This window comes from Lytechinus variegatus, chromosome 2, assembly GCF_018143015.1.
Source record: "Lytechinus variegatus isolate NC3 chromosome 2, Lvar_3.0, whole genome shotgun sequence".
Lineage (NCBI taxonomy): Eukaryota > Metazoa > Echinodermata > Echinoidea > Temnopleuroida > Toxopneustidae > Lytechinus > Lytechinus variegatus.
In genome coordinates, this window is record NC_054741.1 from 40,076,190 (window position 1) to 40,095,938 (window position 19,749).

A 19,749-nucleotide genomic window follows, 5' to 3' on the forward strand; every position below is an offset into this window, starting at 1 on the left:
CTCTCTTTCTTGCTCCTTCTATCTCTCCCTCCCCTCTCTTTCTTGTTCCCCTAATCCCCCACTCTCTCTCTCTCTCCTCAGCCAAACTGGTCCCAAATTGTTCCATCCTCCATTAATACATCCACTGATTTGTATTATTATGTGGTTTCTTGTTCATTATCATGTGACTGACTTTGTTTGAAACTAAAAACCATATAAGTTTATCATGATAATATATATGTTTTTTTAAGTCAAGTCCATTCAAGAAAAATGTTTTTTTTAATTAAATAGAGAAAAATCAAACAAGCACGACACAGAAAGTTTCATCAAAATCAGATGTAAAATAATAAAGTCATGACACTTTAAAGTTTCATTATTTTTCACAAAAATCAGTTCTATGCACAACTCACTGATATGCAAATGAGAGTCGATGATGCCTTCATTCGCTATATCTTTTTTTTCTAAAATTTATATACAATATTTCATTTCTTTCAGATTTGGCAATAATGACTAACTTGGCTTAACCACACTTTGTTAAGACAATTGTAATCGACATGTTTAGGGAGGAATAAATATTTTCTTCACATGACAATGAGGAAGAAATTGCAGTATTTCATATAATGAAATACAAAAGAAATAGTGAGTGGGTGACGTCATCAGTCCCCTCATTTGCATACAGACCAGGATGTGCATATGACTGTTTTGTGAATTTAAAGTGATTGGTTAACATTGGTTTGACTTTTAAAAAATCTTAGCTAGAAGGTCACACTTGTCACCTGTGTCTGTGATATGTTACAAAAAATGAAGCCCAGAAAAAATTGCGTTCGAAAATATTTAGTGCTTCAAAATATGAAATACAATGTGACCGGAAACACCATCTTAATTTCATCCTATACACTTATGTGTAGTATTAAGGCGTCTATTAGACACCTATTTACAAAATCGGGGTTTGTCTTGTAGTTTTAGCTTTTCATTCTCAATATTGGTTGTTTTCAGGGTTTATTAGTTCTAATACATGCACTTGTACACATGTTTCATCTTGGTTTGAATTTTTTTTAAATCGGCTGCTCACAAAGTAAAACAATACCTTTAAGTGAGTCTTTAAAATGTCACAATTTTCTTATTTTACATCTGATTTTGATAAAATTGTTATGCTTGGATTTTTCTCCTTTTATTCAAGGCAAATTTTTGTTGGGGTGCACTTGTCCTTTAATGATAAAAAGATAACACAATTCATCAATGGTTTCGTCATACCATTCAGTACAAGAAAATTATGTCTATATTAGATCCATAACCTTTATAAGTTATGATGCCAATGCCACAAATACCCCCAACACCGGCAAAGTTCATTGACCTTAAATGACCTTTGATCTTCGTCATGTGACATGAAGTGCGCACATGATATTCAGGGATACATGGTTGCTTGTATGTCTAAGTTTCATGAACTAAATAAATTTTTTAAAGTTATGATTACAATTCCACAAATGCCCTTTAAATTACCAAAGTTTTTTTTTACCCTAAATGACCTTTGACCTTAATCATGTGACCTGAATCTCGCACAGGATCTTCAGGGATAATTGATTGCTCTTATTTCCAAGTTTCATGAACTATAAAATTTCAAAGTTATAACAATTCAAAAATATTCCCAATATGGCCAAGTTAGTTGACCCTAAATAACCTTTGACCCTGATCATGTGACCTGAAACTCACACAGGGTCTTCAGTGATTCACCATTACCCTAATTTTTAAGTTTCATGAACTAGGTCTAGATGACCTTTCAAAAACCTTTATTAAGTTTTCAATGACGCCGATGTGGCTGTCGGAAAAGTGGCGCCTATCGTCTCGCTCTGTTATACAGGCCAGACAAAAAGCCAGTTTAAGAATCATTAATTTATTTTTCTTAGGGGGTGTTGCAAGAAAATATTTGCGATCAATTGCAAATACATGTATTCAGTTGCAATACAACTGATAGATTAATGTTAGTTATAGCAAATTAGATTAAACTTCTTGTTTCAAGAAGCAGATTAGCAATTAATCACCATTAATTAATCACCATTAACTGCAAGACATATGGTTGATTTAGGGACCCAAAATAGACTTTTTGCAATTGATCGCAAGTTTCTTGCAACACCCCATTAGTCTGAACTTAGACAAGTTTGAAATGAAAGGAAAATATCTGTACCTAACAAGAGTGTCGCTAATGTGAGCACATAATACACCTGCCTGTAACATAGAAAATGGAGTTATTGGTCAAGCAAGAAAAGTGGAAGGTGGCAAATTTACCTTTGACCTTCTGACCTCAAAATCAATAGAATTCCTGGGATCCATGCTAATATCAAATATGAAGTTATGATCACATCTACAAGTACTTTAGAAGGGAAAGATGAAAACATGTCACTGTGACCTTGACCTTTTGACTTCAAAATCAATAGGCTTCCTGGCATTCATGCTAGTATCATACACACCAAATTCTATGAGCCTAGGTGAAGTTAAGCTAAAGTTATCGCATTTACAAGGACTGCAGAAGGGTAAGATGAAAACGTGTCACTGTGACCTTGACCTTTTGACCTCAAAATCAATAGGCTTCCTGGGATCCAAGCTACATGTAGTATTATACATATTAAATTAAATGAGCCTAGGTAAAGTTAAACTGAAATTATAGCATTTACAAGGGTAAGATGAAAACATGTCACTGTGACCTTGACCTTTGGACCTCAAAATCAATAGGCTTCCTGGGATCCAAGCTACATGTAGTATCATACAAACCAAATTATATGAGCCTAGGTTAAGTCAAACTGAAGTTAATGTGTTTACAAGGACTGCAGAAGGGCACAATGAAAACATGTCACTGTGACTTTGACCTAAAAATTGATAGGCTTCTTGGGATCTACGCTAGTATCATACACACCAAATCATGAGTCTAGTTTAACTTAAACTGAAATTATTGCGTTAACAAGAACTGCAAAAGAATAAGATGAAAACAAAGTACCGTGACTTTGACCTTTGAAGTCAAAATTAATAGGCTTCCTGGGATCTATGCTAGTATCACACACCAAATTACATGAGCATAGGTTACGTTAAACTGAAGTTATCGTGTTTATAAGGAAAAGTTAACAGATGGATGGACGGACAGACAGACGAACATCAAGCATGATACCATAATACACCCTGTAGGACGAGCGTATAAAAAGGAAGAAATAGTTATACATGCACAATAATAACTGAAAAAGAATGAATGACAGTCTGACAATTTACAAACATATAATATACATTCATATTTAATATATTTATATACAGACATATATTGCAAATTGTAAACATAAGTTAAAGGAATTCAAATTAACAGCAAAGGTAATACTCAAATAGGAAAAGTCATATGATCTAACTTTTCACATATTCTATGTTCTGGGGAATTACCTACAAATTGTCTTTAAGCATGTATATTTTGAGAATTTAACACTTTTTTATTTCTCTTGCTGACATATTCCTTTTCTTCTGACACTTTCATTTCTTTTCTCCTTTTACTGTCTCATTTTCGTTTATTTTTCCCCTTATTTCTTCTTCCTGTATTTCATTTTTACTTTATTCCATCTTACCCCTTCCCCCTTTCCCTGATCTTCTCCCATTAGCTGTCACAAATTTCATGACTATTCCATTATGATCTCAGTAATCACCATATCAATAAATTTATTAATAGTTTCTCATACTATCAACAAGTGGAATGCCTCTGGCCGTCTCACCTGCATCACGCAGTTCAATATAGCAGCAGTGCTGACTTTGAATACTACTCTAACTCGCACAAGATGTTCAGTGATACATGGTTGCTCTTATGTCCACTTTTTATGAACTAGACCAATAAACTTACAGAGATATGATGGTTATTCAACAAAAAACCCCAACATGGCCAAAGTTCATTGACCTTACATGACCTTTGACCTTGATCATGTGACCTGAAACTCGAACAGGATGTTCAGTGATACTTGATTACTCTTATGTACAAGTTTCATGAATCAGATCCAGAAACTTTCAAAGTTATGATGGTAATTCAACAGATACACCCAATTCGGCCAAAGTTCATTGACCTTTGACCTTGGTCAGGTGACCTGAAATGCGCACAGGATGTTCAGTGATACTTGATTACTCTAATGTCCAAGTTTAATGAACTAGACCAATAAACTTTCAAAGTTATGATGGTAATTCAACAGATACCCCCGATTCGGCCAAAGTTCATTGACCCTAAATGACCTTTGACCTTAATCATGTGACCTGAAACTTGCACAAAATTTTCAGTGATGCTTGATTACTATTATGTCCAAGTTTCATGAATCAGATCCATAAACTTTCAAAGTTATGATGGGAATTCAACAGATATCCCCAATTCGGCCAAAGTTCATTGACCCTAAATGACCTTTGACCTTGGTCATGTGACGTGAAACTCATGCAGGATGTTCAGTGATACTTGATTAAACTTATGTCCAAGTTTCATGAACTAGGTCCATATATTTTCTAAGTTATGATGACATTTCAAAAACTTAACCTCAGGTTAAGATTTCGATGTTGATTCCTCCAACATGGTCTAAGTTCATTGACCCTAAATGACCTTTGACTTTGGTCATGTGACATGAAACTCTAATAGGATGTTCAGTAATACTTGATTAATCTTATGGCCAAGTTTTATTAACTAGGTCTATATACTTTCTAAGTTATGACGTCATTTCAAAAACTTAACCTCAGGTTAAGATTTGATGTTGACGCCACCGCCGGAAAAGCGGCGCCTATAGTCTCACTTTGCTTCGCAGGTGAGACAAAAACAGAATGTTACTGATAAAGAATGATAGTCCGCATCCATGTACCATATTTCATGAGCATTGCTCACAGAAATGAAAGGCTTAGCCTGCAATAATTTATTGCCAGATTTATTGCGGTGGTAAGTTGGTACTAGAGCGAAGCAATTTCAAAGATTCCCTTTATCCTCCAAAGACTATACATTGTGCATGCTGTACTGTATGAGCATTGCTTAAAACTCCGGGAAGTGGTGCATGTTCAGTGGAAAATTTCTCTGTAATTCATTGCAATAATGTATGCTACCACAATGGCAACATTATTTCCCAATAGTTCAAACATATGTCTTGCATGCCTCCATCTTAATTCACATGCATGTGCTGAATTCTCTACCCATTAAAAAAATGAATAGTTTGACCCACAGATTCTTCAAATCTTCCCATGTTTAATTTAAGTAATCTGTTGTAACCATGTAAATGCAATAAACCAACACATAAAAGAATGTTTTCATCCAAAACTTACATGTATGTGTAAGAATTCACTGATAAATTATTAAAGGCACGTCACTCTCTCTGACTCTTCCTGACCATTTCAAAAAGACCGTTTTCTCTTTAGACCCAGGTAGAGTGGTATATAACTTCACTCATTCATCTGGTTTTTCTAATGTTACAGATTTGAAAGAAATTAAGATAACAGTAACACTTTTTTGCTTTTAATCACAGTTTAAAAGGTCTAACTACAAGAAAATGTAAAGAAAAAAGGTGACATGGGGAAAGGAAAGAGGAAATGAGACATCTAATTGGACCCCTTGCAGTATCATCTCTCATCAAAAGACTTATGTCTTTAATCAAGCAAGGTCTGTCAGTCTTGACTTTAACAGCTTTCATTAGATTTGATTAGCTGAGAAGCATTGATGCCTGAATATTACTAAATTGTCAGATGACAACTAGCTAGTTCTCACAACTTTCGTGAAATGGTCCCCTCCTGCCCCTCCAACTCCTCCCCCCCCCCATTCACTTCAGAACTCTCAAGAGGTTTAATGGGCGAGATGTAATAGCATTTATGATGGGTCAGGTTAAAAAAAAAGAAATACAATTGAAATTCAAAATCAATCATAACTTTTTAGAGTGGTTAACCATAAACATACGGTTCCACTCAATTGCAACATTGATCTTTTGTGTCTCAGGCCATGGTCTGATTGACAGTAGTCCTGATTCTTTCCGCTCAAGTTCGTTTGCAAGAGATTGATCAACATTTATTGCTCTCTACCCTGAAATCTCATAGCATATTGGAAAAGCTAGGACATTTACAATAATACTGTTTTGAACTCACATGGCACTGTACTGCACACTTACTGTAATGTAGCAAATATTTTCAGCATATTATAAGCCTTGCTCAAGCAGGGTAATCCAAACTTTTGTTGGACAATGACAAATTAAACTGGTTTCACAGTATAAAACAATTCTTCATATCTTGGTAAATGACAGAACAACATAATGTCCTCTGAGCATCTTGAACAAATATCAGTTCCTTCAGTCACATCAATCACCTTTCCTCCTCTTGTTGTTCATTAAGTCTCCGTTCTTGTTGTTTCTTTCTCTCTAAGTTTTCTGCATCCATTTCATCATCTCCATAGTTCATAATGTCAAAGTCATCTATAGAAATCTGCTTCTTATGTCCAAATGGTGGCGGTCCAATTAGAGCTTCCACATCCTTGTAGTTCAAAACTTCTTTTTCAAAGAGATTACTGGCCAACTGAAAAAAAAAAATATATATATAAAACAAGTTCTTTCATTTTAATATTTCTTTTCTTCAGGAATACCTGTCAGAGTCAATGTTAACATAGGAATATCATCTAAACTGGACACTTTGGTACACACACACAAAAAAAAATTGATGAAATTAAAAGTAACAATTCTAAATTTTATTTTGAAGAATTGCACCAATGCTCCAAAACACCTTATTTTTAATGTTAGGTATTGTTGAAAATCTTCCAGTGCTTTGGGTTTGTTGCTGTGCTATATTGCTAAAAGAAATCCCCCCCCCCTCTATTTGACAAAAGTTGGATCCGCCGGGAGGGAGGCAGGGGGCATCAAAAATGGAATAAAAAACAGGGGAATTAATATTTTCCAAAATGGGAAAGTTCCTTTTTCAAAAATAAATATGCCGTTTTTCATGTTTTTTCGAAATAAAATACTCTTTTTAAAGTATACAAGTTAAGTTAAGTTTTCAGGCTGGAATATTGAAAATTTTCAGCTTGCGCTTCGCACTCTCATTCGATTGGTGAAATATGCATCCTAAAGAGGTCACTAAATGCTTTCTTTAACAGGTTCCTTTTCTGGTCAGTATGTTTAAGCTCGCGTTTTGCGCTCGTGTTAATTCTTTAGTGAGATGCACATCTTTTTAATGACAGCAGAAATCTGCTCGGATTTTTAAAAACTAATTTTCATTTTTTATTGAAATAACCTAAAGTTTAGCTTGTGATTCACGCTCGCAACACCTTGCAATAATGCCATTTTAAGAATAACTGACCACAAAAAACGTTATACAACTTCACCTTTGAATTTGTTTTACCAAGCCGCTCGCTCATTATACTCTCTCCCGAAAAATAAAGCCTAAATATACATTTTGCCATAATAAGAAGTCACTTCAAAAAAGTTATTCTCTACTTAATCACTATCAAACAGGCAATGACTTCAAGCAGATGATAATCTTAAGGTGAAAATATCACCACAGTCCCAATTTTGACGTATGAGTTTCATTTTTTGGCTTTACCCCCAACGAAAATTCGTTCGGAAGGCCCTTGCCTTCCCATCCTCATATGATAATTGAACGGCAACAGTGTCCCCCGCCCCCCCCCCCTCCCCTTGCCTCTGCCTCTGCCTCTGCTTTCCCGGTTTTCATTTTTCGGATTAACGAACCTTATTTTGTTTTCGGATTAACGAACCTTATTTTGTTTTCGGATTAACGAACCTTATTTCGTTTTCGGATTAACGAACCTTCGGAAAAACGAACCTTATTTTGTTTTCGGATTAACGAACCTTATTTCGTTTTCGGATTAACGAACCTTCGGAAAAACGAACCTTATTTCGTTTTCGGATCAACGAACCTTCGGAATAACGAACCTTTTTTCGTTTTCGGATTAACGAACCTTCGGAACAACGAACCTTATTTCGTTTTCGGATTAACGAACCTTCGGAACAACGAACCTTATTTCGTTTTCGGATTATCGAACCTTCGGAATAACGAATCGTCGGAATTACGCCACAAATGTTCGGATTAACGAACCCTTTTTCGTTTTCGGATTAACGAACATCGAGGTATAGGCAATTTACGTGTTTCGGAATTACGAACCTTCGGAATAAAGAACCTTCGGAATAACGAAGCTTCGGAAATACGAAGTGTAACCGATATATCACATGATATATATTTCACTAATCACTTTCACATTTGTATTTTTCATTAAAGATCAAGTCTATATCAGGAAAAGGTTGACCTTGATCAATTAGACAAAAATCAAACGCTTAAAATTTCATTTAAAAAATTGATGCAATATAAGAAAGTTACGAGATTTTTAAGTTTTGCTTATTTTTTTTTACATAACATGCACAATTAAAAAAAAAAGAAGATATGCAAATGATAGTCAATGATGTTACTATTTCTTTTGAGTAGGATCATATTTCACTTTTTACAGATTTGACAATAGGGGGCCTCTTGATTGAATCACAAAATGTAAAAAAAAAAGAAAAGAAGAAGGTATTTCAGGGAGGAATAAAGCTTTGTTTCACGACAATGAGGGGTAAATTGAAATATTTCACAAAATAAAACAAAAAAAGAAATAGTATCTGTTTGATGTCATCAGCCCTTTCATTTGCATATTGACCAGGATGAGCAAATACCTGTTTAATATGCAAAATCAAGTGAAACTTATCTTTCTTATTTTACATCAAATTTCAGTGAATTTTTAGTGTTATGCTTGTTTGATTTTTCTATTTTATTTCAATCAACTTTTTTGGGTGGACTTTTCATTACTGTTTATCATCCCCCACACACATACAAAGTACCAGCACCTACCTGCCTATCCCCTCTTTCTCACTCCCTCTCTTACTCACCTCAGCCCCTCTCTTTCTTGCTCCTTCTATCTCTCCCTCCCCTCTCTTTCTTGTTCCCCTAATCCCCCACTCTCTCTCTCTCTCCTCAGCCAAACTGGTCCCAAATTGTTCCATCCTCCATTAATACATCCACTGATTTGTATTATTATGTGGTTTCTTGTTCATTATCATGTGACTGACTTTGTTTGAAACTAAAAACCATATAAGTTTATCATGATAATATATATGTTTTTTTAAGTCAAGTCCATTCAAGAAAAATGTTTTTTTTAATTAAATAGAGAAAAATCAAACAAGCACGACACAGAAAGTTTCATCAAAATCAGATGTAAAATAATAAAGTCATGACACTTTAAAGTTTCATTATTTTTCACAAAAATCAGTTCTATGCACAACTCACTGATATGCAAATGAGAGTCGATGATGCCTTCATTCGCTATATCTTTTTTTTCTAAAATTTATATACAATATTTCATTTCTTTCAGATTTGGCAATAATGACTAACTTGGCTTAACCACACTTTGTTAAGACAATTGTAATCGACATGTTTAGGGAGGAATAAATATTTTCTTCACATGACAATGAGGAAGAAATTGCAGTATTTCATATAATGAAATACAAAAGAAATAGTGAGTGGGTGACGTCATCAGTCCCCTCATTTGCATACAGACCAGGATGTGCATATGACTGTTTTGTGAATTTAAAGTGATTGGTTAACATTGGTTTGACTTTTAAAAAATCTTAGCTAGAAGGTCACACTTGTCACCTGTGTCTGTGATATGTTACAAAAAATGAAGCCCAGAAAAAATTGCGTTCGAAAATATTTAGTGCTTCAAAATATGAAATACAATGTGACCGGAAACACCATCTTAATTTCATCCTATACACTTATGTGTAGTATTAAGGCGTCTATTAGACACCTATTTACAAAATCGGGGTTTGTCTTGTAGTTTTAGCTTTTCATTCTCAATATTGGTTGTTTTCAGGGTTTATTAGTTCTAATACATGCACTTGTACACATGTTTCATCTTGGTTTGAATTTTTTTTAAATCGGCTGCTCACAAAGTAAAACAATACCTTTAAGTGAGTCTTTAAAATGTCACAATTTTCTTATTTTACATCTGATTTTGATAAAATTGTTATGCTTGGATTTTTCTCCTTTTATTCAAGGCAAATTTTTGTTGGGGTGCACTTGTCCTTTAATGATAAAAAGATAACACAATTCATCAATGGTTTCGTCATACCATTCAGTACAAGAAAATTATGTCTATATTAGATCCATAACCTTTATAAGTTATGATGCCAATGCCACAAATACCCCCAACACCGGCAAAGTTCATTGACCTTAAATGACCTTTGATCTTCGTCATGTGACATGAAGTGCGCACATGATATTCAGGGATACATGGTTGCTTGTATGTCTAAGTTTCATGAACTAAATAAATTTTTTAAAGTTATGATTACAATTCCACAAATGCCCTTTAAATTACCAAAGTTTTTTTTTACCCTAAATGACCTTTGACCTTAATCATGTGACCTGAATCTCGCACAGGATCTTCAGGGATAATTGATTGCTCTTATTTCCAAGTTTCATGAACTATAAAATTTCAAAGTTATAACAATTCAAAAATATTCCCAATATGGCCAAGTTAGTTGACCCTAAATAACCTTTGACCCTGATCATGTGACCTGAAACTCACACAGGGTCTTCAGTGATTCACCATTACCCTAATTTTTAAGTTTCATGAACTAGGTCTAGATGACCTTTCAAAAACCTTTATTAAGTTTTCAATGACGCCGATGTGGCTGTCGGAAAAGTGGCGCCTATCGTCTCGCTCTGTTATACAGGCCAGACAAAAAGCCACTGTTTAAGAATCATTAATTTATTTTTCTTAGGGGGTGTTGCAAGAAAATATTTGCGATCAATTGCAAATACATGTATTCAGTTGCAATACAACTGATAGATTAATGTTAGTTATAGCAAATTAGATTAAACTTCTTGTTTCAAGAAGCAGATTAGCAATTAATCACCATTAATTAATCACCATTAACTGCAAAACATATGGTTGATTTAGGGACCCAAAATAGACTTTTTGCAATTGATCGCAAGTTTCTTGCAACACCCCATTAGTCTGAACTTAGACAAGTTTGAAATGAAAGGAAAATATCTGTACCTAACAAGAGTGTCGCTAATGTGAGCACATAATACACCTGCCTGTAACATAGAAAATGGAGTTATTGGTCAAGCAAGAAAAGTGGAAGGTGGCAAATTTACCTTTGACCTTCTGACCTCAAAATCAATAGAATTCCTGGGATCCATGCTAATATCAAATATGAAGTTATGATCACATCTACAAGTACTTTAGAAGGGAAAGATGAAAACATGTCACTGTGACCTTGACCTTTTGACTTCAAAATCAATAGGCTTCCTGGCATTCATGCTAGTATCATACACACCAAATTCTATGAGCCTAGGTGAAGTTAAGCTAAAGTTATCGCATTTACAAGGACTGCAGAAGGGTAAGATGAAAACGTGTCACTGTGACCTTGACCTTTTGACCTCAAAATCAATAGGCTTCCTGGGATCCAAGCTACATGTAGTATTATACATATTAAATTAAATGAGCCTAGGTAAAGTTAAACTGAAATTATAGCATTTACAAGGGTAAGATGAAAACATGTCACTGTGACCTTGACCTTTGGACCTCAAAATCAATAGGCTTCCTGGGATCCAAGCTACATGTAGTATCATACAAACCAAATTATATGAGCCTAGGTTAAGTCAAACTGAAGTTAATGTGTTTACAAGGACTGCAGAAGGGCACAATGAAAACATGTCACTGTGACTTTGACCTAAAAATTGATAGGCTTCTTGGGATCTACGCTAGTATCATACACACCAAATCATGAGTCTAGTTTAACTTAAACTGAAATTATTGCGTTAACAAGAACTGCAAAAGAATAAGATGAAAACAAAGTACCGTGACTTTGACCTTTGAAGTCAAAATTAATAGGCTTCCTGGGATCTATGCTAGTATCACACACCAAATTACATGAGCATAGGTTACGTTAAACTGAAGTTATCGTGTTTATAAGGAAAAGTTAACAGATGGATGGACGGACAGACAGACGAACATCAAGCATGATACCATAATACACCCTGTAGGACGAGCGTATAAAAAGGAAGAAATAGTTATACATGCACAATAATAACTGAAAAAGAATGAATGACAGTCTGACAATTTACAAACATATAATATACATTCATATTTAATATATTTATATACAGACATATATTGCAAATTGTAAACATAAGTTAAAGGAATTCAAATTAACAGCAAAGGTAATACTCAAATAGGAAAAGTCATATGATCTAACTTTTCACATATTCTATGTTCTGGGGAATTACCTACAAATTGTCTTTAAGCATGTATATTTTGAGAATTTAACACTTTTTTATTTCTCTTGCTGACATATTCCTTTTCTTCTGACACTTTCATTTCTTTTCTCCTTTTACTGTCTCATTTTCGTTTATTTTTCCCCTTATTTCTTCTTCCTGTATTTCATTTTTACTTTATTCCATCTTACCCCTTCCCCCTTTCCCTGATCTTCTCCCATTAGCTGTCACAAATTTCATGACTATTCCATTATGATCTCAGTAATCACCATATCAATAAATTTATTAATAGTTTCTCATACTATCAACAAGTGGAATGCCTCTGGCCGTCTCACCTGCATCACGCAGTTCAATATAGCAGCAGTGCTGACTTTGAATACTACTCTAACTCGCACAAGATGTTCAGTGATACATGGTTGCTCTTATGTCCACTTTTTATGAACTAGACCAATAAACTTACAGAGATATGATGGTTATTCAACAAAAAACCCCAACATGGCCAAAGTTCATTGACCTTACATGACCTTTGACCTTGATCATGTGACCTGAAACTCGAACAGGATGTTCAGTGATACTTGATTACTCTTATGTACAAGTTTCATGAATCAGATCCAGAAACTTTCAAAGTTATGATGGTAATTCAACAGATACACCCAATTCGGCCAAAGTTCATTGACCTTTGACCTTGGTCAGGTGACCTGAAATGCGCACAGGATGTTCAGTGATACTTGATTACTCTAATGTCCAAGTTTAATGAACTAGACCAATAAACTTTCAAAGTTATGATGGTAATTCAACAGATACCCCCGATTCGGCCAAAGTTCATTGACCCTAAATGACCTTTGACCTTAATCATGTGACCTGAAACTTGCACAAAATTTTCAGTGATGCTTGATTACTATTATGTCCAAGTTTCATGAATCAGATCCATAAACTTTCAAAGTTATGATGGGAATTCAACAGATATCCCCAATTCGGCCAAAGTTCATTGACCCTAAATGACCTTTGACCTTGGTCATGTGACGTGAAACTCATGCAGGATGTTCAGTGATACTTGATTAAACTTATGTCCAAGTTTCATGAACTAGGTCCATATATTTTCTAAGTTATGATGACATTTCAAAAACTTAACCTCAGGTTAAGATTTCGATGTTGATTCCTCCAACATGGTCTAAGTTCATTGACCCTAAATGACCTTTGACTTTGGTCATGTGACATGAAACTCTAATAGGATGTTCAGTAATACTTGATTAATCTTATGGCCAAGTTTTATTAACTAGGTCTATATACTTTCTAAGTTATGACGTCATTTCAAAAACTTAACCTCAGGTTAAGATTTGATGTTGACGCCACCGCCGGAAAAGCGGCGCCTATAGTCTCACTTTGCTTCGCAGGTGAGACAAAAACAGAATGTTACTGATAAAGAATGATAGTCCGCATCCATGTACCATATTTCATGAGCATTGCTCACAGAAATGAAAGGCTTAGCCTGCAATAATTTATTGCCAGATTTATTGCGGTGGTAAGTTGGTACTAGAGCGAAGCAATTTCAAAGATTCCCTTTATCCTCCAAAGACTATACATTGTGCATGCTGTACTGTATGAGCATTGCTTAAAACTCCGGGAAGTGGTGCATGTTCAGTGGAAAATTTCTCTGTAATTCATTGCAATAATGTATGCTATCACAATGGCAACATTATTTCCCAATAGTTCAAACATATGTCTTGCATGCCTCCATCTTAATTCACATGCATGTGCTGAATTCTCTACCCATTAAAAAAATGAATAGTTTGACCCACAGATTCTTCAAATCTTCCCATGTTTAATTTAAGTAATCTGTTGTAACCATGTAAATGCAATAAACCAACACATAAAAGAATGTTTTCATCCAAAACTTACATGTATGTGTAAGAATTCACTGATAAATTATTAAAGGCACGTCACTCTCTCTGACTCTTCCTGACCATTTCAAAAAGACCGTTTTCTCTTTAGACCCAGGTAGAGTGGTATATAACTTCACTCATTCATCTGGTTTTTCTAATGTTACAGATTTGAAAGAAATTAAGATAACAGTAACACTTTTTTGCTTTTAATCACAGTTTAAAAGGTCTAACTACAAGAAAATGTAAAGAAAAAAGGTGACATGGGGAAAGGAAAGAGGAAATGAGACATCTAATTGGACCCCTTGCAGTATCATCTCTCATCAAAAGACTTATGTCTTTAATCAAGCAAGGTCTGTCAGTCTTGACTTTAACAGCTTTCATTAGATTTGATTAGCTGAGAAGCATTGATGCCTGAATATTACTAAATTGTCAGATGACAACTAGCTAGTTCTCACAACTTTCGTGAAATGGTCCCCTCCTGCCCCTCCAACTCCCCCCCCCCCCCATTCACTTCAGAACTCTCAAGAGGTTTAATGGGCGAGATGTAATAGCATTTATGATGGGTCAGGTTAAAAAAAAAGAAATACAATTGAAATTCAAAATCAATCATAACTTTTTAGAGTGGTTAACCATAAACATACGGTTCCACTCAATTGCAACATTGATCTTTTGTGTCTCAGGCCATGGTCTGATTGACAGTAGTCCTGATTCTTTCCGCTCAAGTTCGTTTGCAAGAGATTGATCAACATTTATTGCTCTCTACCCTGAAATCTCATAGCATATTGGAAAAGCTAGGACATTTACAATAATACTGTTTTGAACTAGTGCTGCAGCCGAACCGCCGAACCGAACGGAAGTTCGCCGAACTTGGCACTTCCGAACCGGACCGAACCGAACCGAACTCAAAGGCCTGGTTCGGAAGTTCGGTAAAAAAAAAAGTATGTTTGTATGCAATGCGTAATGCGATGACTACATAGATTTAAGTATAAAATAAACAAAATATATATTGGTTAGTGATTGTGCACAAAGAGAATTCCACTCAATATATTTTTAAAATCCACTGATAGCTCCCATCTCGTCTTTGATTGAACTGTTATCAAATTAAGAATATTTTATTAACATAAGTATTTTTTCTTGATAAAATGAGGGGGCATTTTGAAGCTAAACTCGGTATAAAAGTGTGGTGTATTTACGTATTGCCGTAATCGATCGTGATCATAATCGGACCTAATCATTTTGTACTTAATAAAGAAAAAGAACCAAACATAAATTCATTCCTCGTAAATGACAAAGTATGACAGTTTCGGTCTCGTGTTTGATTAAATTTTTATCATTTTCATTTTTTTTATAAACATGAATAGGCCTGGGAGTAAACATCGATTGATCGAATGGTTCGATTGGCATGCCGCCAATCACCAATCTATTAGCAAAATATACACTAATCGAATGTTCGGCAGATCCCGATTATGACGTTGGCATAACTCTAATACCCAAATAATAATAATAAAAAGACAAGAAAACAAAGATGACAGCTGTTTTTTACAGGTTTAAAAATTATGTTACCGAGGTAATGTTTCAAAAATTATCAATGATTGTATCACATTCACAGTTACATACCAACATGATAGCGCTCCGAAAATGTTAATCCCACCGACCTTGCCCTCATACACAAAATAAGTCATTGTGTGCGTGCACAATAATAAGTAAACACATAACCAGCTCACTTGAGCTGATTGGACCTTCGGATAGCCAATGAAACTTTGGGAAACAAAGAAGGGGAAGGCATGTGGTTCCCTTTATTATCAGGAAAGGTCATGACTTCAGAAATAAATTGACCCCTCCCCCATCTGTGTGTGTGTGTGTGCGTGTGAGGGAAAGAGAGAGGGAAGGATAGGGGGTGGGAGCCGGAGAATTTCTTTCATGTTTCAGAACAATGCAACCTTTTTTATATCCCCCTCACACAATGAAAACTACATTCCAACACGCGCCCGCCTTCACCAGTACTTTCTCGACTAGTCTCCAAAAATAGACCCAGTTACACATGTGGGTTCAAATGATAAAAAATCGTAATTTTGAAAGGTATTTCAAATGAAATATTTTTTTTAAATACATAATGTGTAGCATCGTGGGCAGTGCCACAAGTGGAGGCGGGGACATGGTGTGGGCAAGGGATGAAATTTTTCAAGTGAAATGCTCCACCTGGGCTCAGTCTCAAAGAATATACTTCATGAATGAGTTGTTTACGTCTTTGGACTCGGCGGGGCTGATTCATTTATATGCAGGGGTGTGGCACGTGGAGGGATGCATGCATAATACCAGGGTACCAGTATTGATTTAGGAAAGATTTTCATTGGAACAATAAACTGAAAGATTTAATCTCATTTCATGAAGTTTCTTTTGATATAAAAAATCATGGAGAAGGGGGAAAAGGGCCTCATTTATGCTAAACATGTGACTTTGATGGAGATTTCTTCATGGGGGAGGGGGTCACCATAAAGTAGGTCAACTATTGTTACTTAAAAGACGTGATTCCCGACGAACAATCGAATCATTCAATTATTTTTCCAGGAAATAATCGAATGGTAATAATAACAATCGTCCCAGGCCTAAACATGAATATATTTTTTCCTTATAAAATGTGGGGACATTTTAAGCTTAACTCAGTTAAAAAGTGTAGTTGAATTACGTATTGCTGTAATCGGATGTACATTTAATTGAAAAGACATAAATTAATTCCTTGTGACTGACAAAGTAATGGTAAAGTATATATATTCCACCTTGTGAAATTTCCATATTAATATAAAAGATAAATAAATAAGAGATGAAGGAATGAGGGTGAAAAAAACAAAAAAGATAAAAATTTAAACAAAATCAACGCATGTTCCCTGATCGATGTTCCAGAAATTGTTGGGAAGGAAAGTTGAAACAGGAAGTCCAAACAACCTGCTCTCGGTTGCTATTATACAGGTAAAATTCGTATTCCAAACTTGAAACATTTTTTCATTGTCAGTATTTTCTTAAAAGTGGTTTAATCTGGCCAATTACTGAAAATGAAATGATAAATTATCAGTTCCGTCTTAGTTCTGACGATCAACACCGAGTGATTTCACAACACTAAAATACCCAGTACAGTCCCATGTACTCATTTTCGTGTTAGAAATATGTTTGAAGTCACGTAGCGTCGATCTTTCTGGACCGAGAATGGACTGATATTTTATCTTTTTAAAGTAATTCATTGACCAGATTTTACCACTTTTCAGGAAATAGGGACTTTCTAAAACACTCATATTCTTTGGAATGTGAATTTTACCGGTATAATAACAGTTGAGTGGAGGTTGTTTTTCTACTATTTCGACATTCCCGATCAACACTTTCCAATTTGAGAAGTTGCGTTGGCAATGACATCGTAATCGATCATGATTATAGCTACATGAAATAATCGTGAAAAAAATATTCTGATCTTTGTAATTCTATTTCTGTCCTGATTCTCTCGTTATCAATATTTTTTTCTTTTGATTTTTTTATTTTCATTTGAAAAATGAAAGTAGAAATGACTTATTTTTTGTTTATTAAAACAAAAGAAAGTTCAACAATTATCTTAACTATTCTTTATAGAAACAAAATTTATTATTAATACATGACAGTTCATCCAAGAGAATACTTGTTTGTAGGTCGGCCATCTTTATTGTCTATATGTTAAATTTAATTTGGCATTTATTGCCGAACCCCGAACCGAACCAAAGTTCGGAAAAAAATTGCCGAACCCTGCCGAACCGAACCGAACCCGAACATGCCGCCTGACTTGCAGCACTATTTTGAACTCACATGGCACTGTACTGCACACTTACTGTAATGTAGCAAATATTTTCAGCATATTATAAGCCTTGCTCAAGCAGGGTAATCCAAACTTTTGTTGGACAATGACAAATTAAACTGGTTTCACAGTATAAAACAATTCTTCATATCTTGGTAAATGACAGAACAACATAATGTCCTCTGAGCATCTTGAACAAATATCAGTTCCTTCAGTCACATCAATCACCTTTCCTCCTCTTGTTGTTCATTAAGTCTCCGTTCTTGTTGTTTCTTTCTCTCTAAGTTTTCTGCATCCATTTCATCATCTCCATAGTTCATAATGTCAAAGTCATCTATAGAAATCTGCTTCTTATGTCCAAATGGTGGCGGTCCAATTAGAGCTTCCACATCCTTGTAGTTCAAAACTTCTTTTTCAAAGAGATTACTGGCCAACTGAAAAAAAAAATATATATATAAAACAAGTTCTTTCATTTTAATATTTCTTTTCTTCAGGAATACCTGTCAGAGTCAATGTTAACATAGGAATATCATCTAAACTGGACACTTTGGTACACACACACAAAAAAAAATTGATGAAATTAAAAGTAACAATTCTAAATTTTATTTTGAAGAATTGCACCAATGCTCCAAAACACCTTATTTTTAATGTTAGGTATTGTTGAAAATCTTCCAGTGCTTTGGGTTTGTTGCTGTGCTATATTTCTCTCGGTACTAAAATCTTCTTCAAAATTGATACAGTTGATGATAAAATGAAAGGATTAATGACTTGCCAATTTCAGTGTATCTACATGCTGGGTAAGTAGAGTTTCTGTAGCTCTGTATGCTGTAGCAACCAACTTCCTTGCTTCCTGAAATGTGGAAATAAAAAACATTAATCTCTGATAAATAATAGGCTCTCATAACTATGGGTTTCACAATCAGTATTTTCTGAATCAGTTGTCCTCAAAGGGTTAAGAAAAAATTCAAGAGGCAATAAAATTCCAAGTTAAGTTCAGAAAAAAATAACCACCATGTTGATCAGATTAAGATGATCAGGGAACATGGACTACTGGTTAGTATACTACCAGTAAGATTGTATGTTTCATAACCTATGCCCATTGGCACTTTAACATAATTTGAAGTGAAAATTAATTATAACCCCCCTGATGATATTTTGGCTTTGGAAATCAAAATATCAGCGGAATCTACAGTCCCTAAATCAATCAAAAATCAGATGGTCTCATATATAACATTCTGTAGATGATGACTGTATTCAAAGATCTCTTGTCAAGCTCACTTTTTTTCTTTTTTTTTTTTTAGATCAGGAGAGCTTGAATCTCTTTGGCTTTGGAAATAAATTGATCTTTTTACTCTTATTTTTCAAATGGTGTTTACCTCATCTATAATATTCTGTAGCTGATGACTGTAAGGTCTCTTGCCCAGCTCACTGGAACTCCCCTCAGGAAAGGATAGGTGACCAACTTCATCATTCATTCCAAGAGATCTGATCTGAGAGTAGGCCATCTTGGTGACTCTGTTCAGATCATCCTGAGCTCCTAGACAAACAAAGCAAATTATGAATTGTTGGGGAAAGAAGCAGTGAAGAATTATAAACAAGAAAAGGAAAGAGAGAAGGAGTCAGGTGTCAACAAGATTAATAAAAAAGTATTTTAGTGAAGGAAGACATTAATCTATTTTCAGTGAGTATCACTGAGTAGGAAAAGTAAATTTGTCTTTGTCAAATAGAATTGGCAACAATTATAACTTCCACTAGCAAGGTGTCAATCCACATTTTGCCACTCTC

At 34.9% G+C, this 19,749-nt stretch overlaps 1 protein-coding gene across 2 annotated transcripts in view; it reads right to left on the bottom strand.

The window, feature by feature from the left end:
* Positions 1-17,969: 17,969 nt before the first annotated feature.
* The window catches only part of LOC121408091 (paraplegin-like), a 44,633-nt gene continuing 42,853 nt past the window's right edge, over positions 17,970-19,749 (bottom strand). For both annotated transcript variants that reach the window (XM_041599432.1, XM_041599431.1), the window contains exons 14-16: positions 19,341-19,501; positions 18,737-18,814; positions 17,970-18,398 (exon numbers count right to left, since the gene is read on the bottom strand). In XM_041599432.1, coding sequence (XP_041455366.1) covers positions 18,189-18,398; positions 18,737-18,814; positions 19,341-19,501 — 449 coding nt within the window. In that variant the 3' untranslated portion in view covers positions 17,970-18,188. The remainder of the gene's footprint in view (positions 18,399-18,736; positions 18,815-19,340; positions 19,502-19,749) is intronic.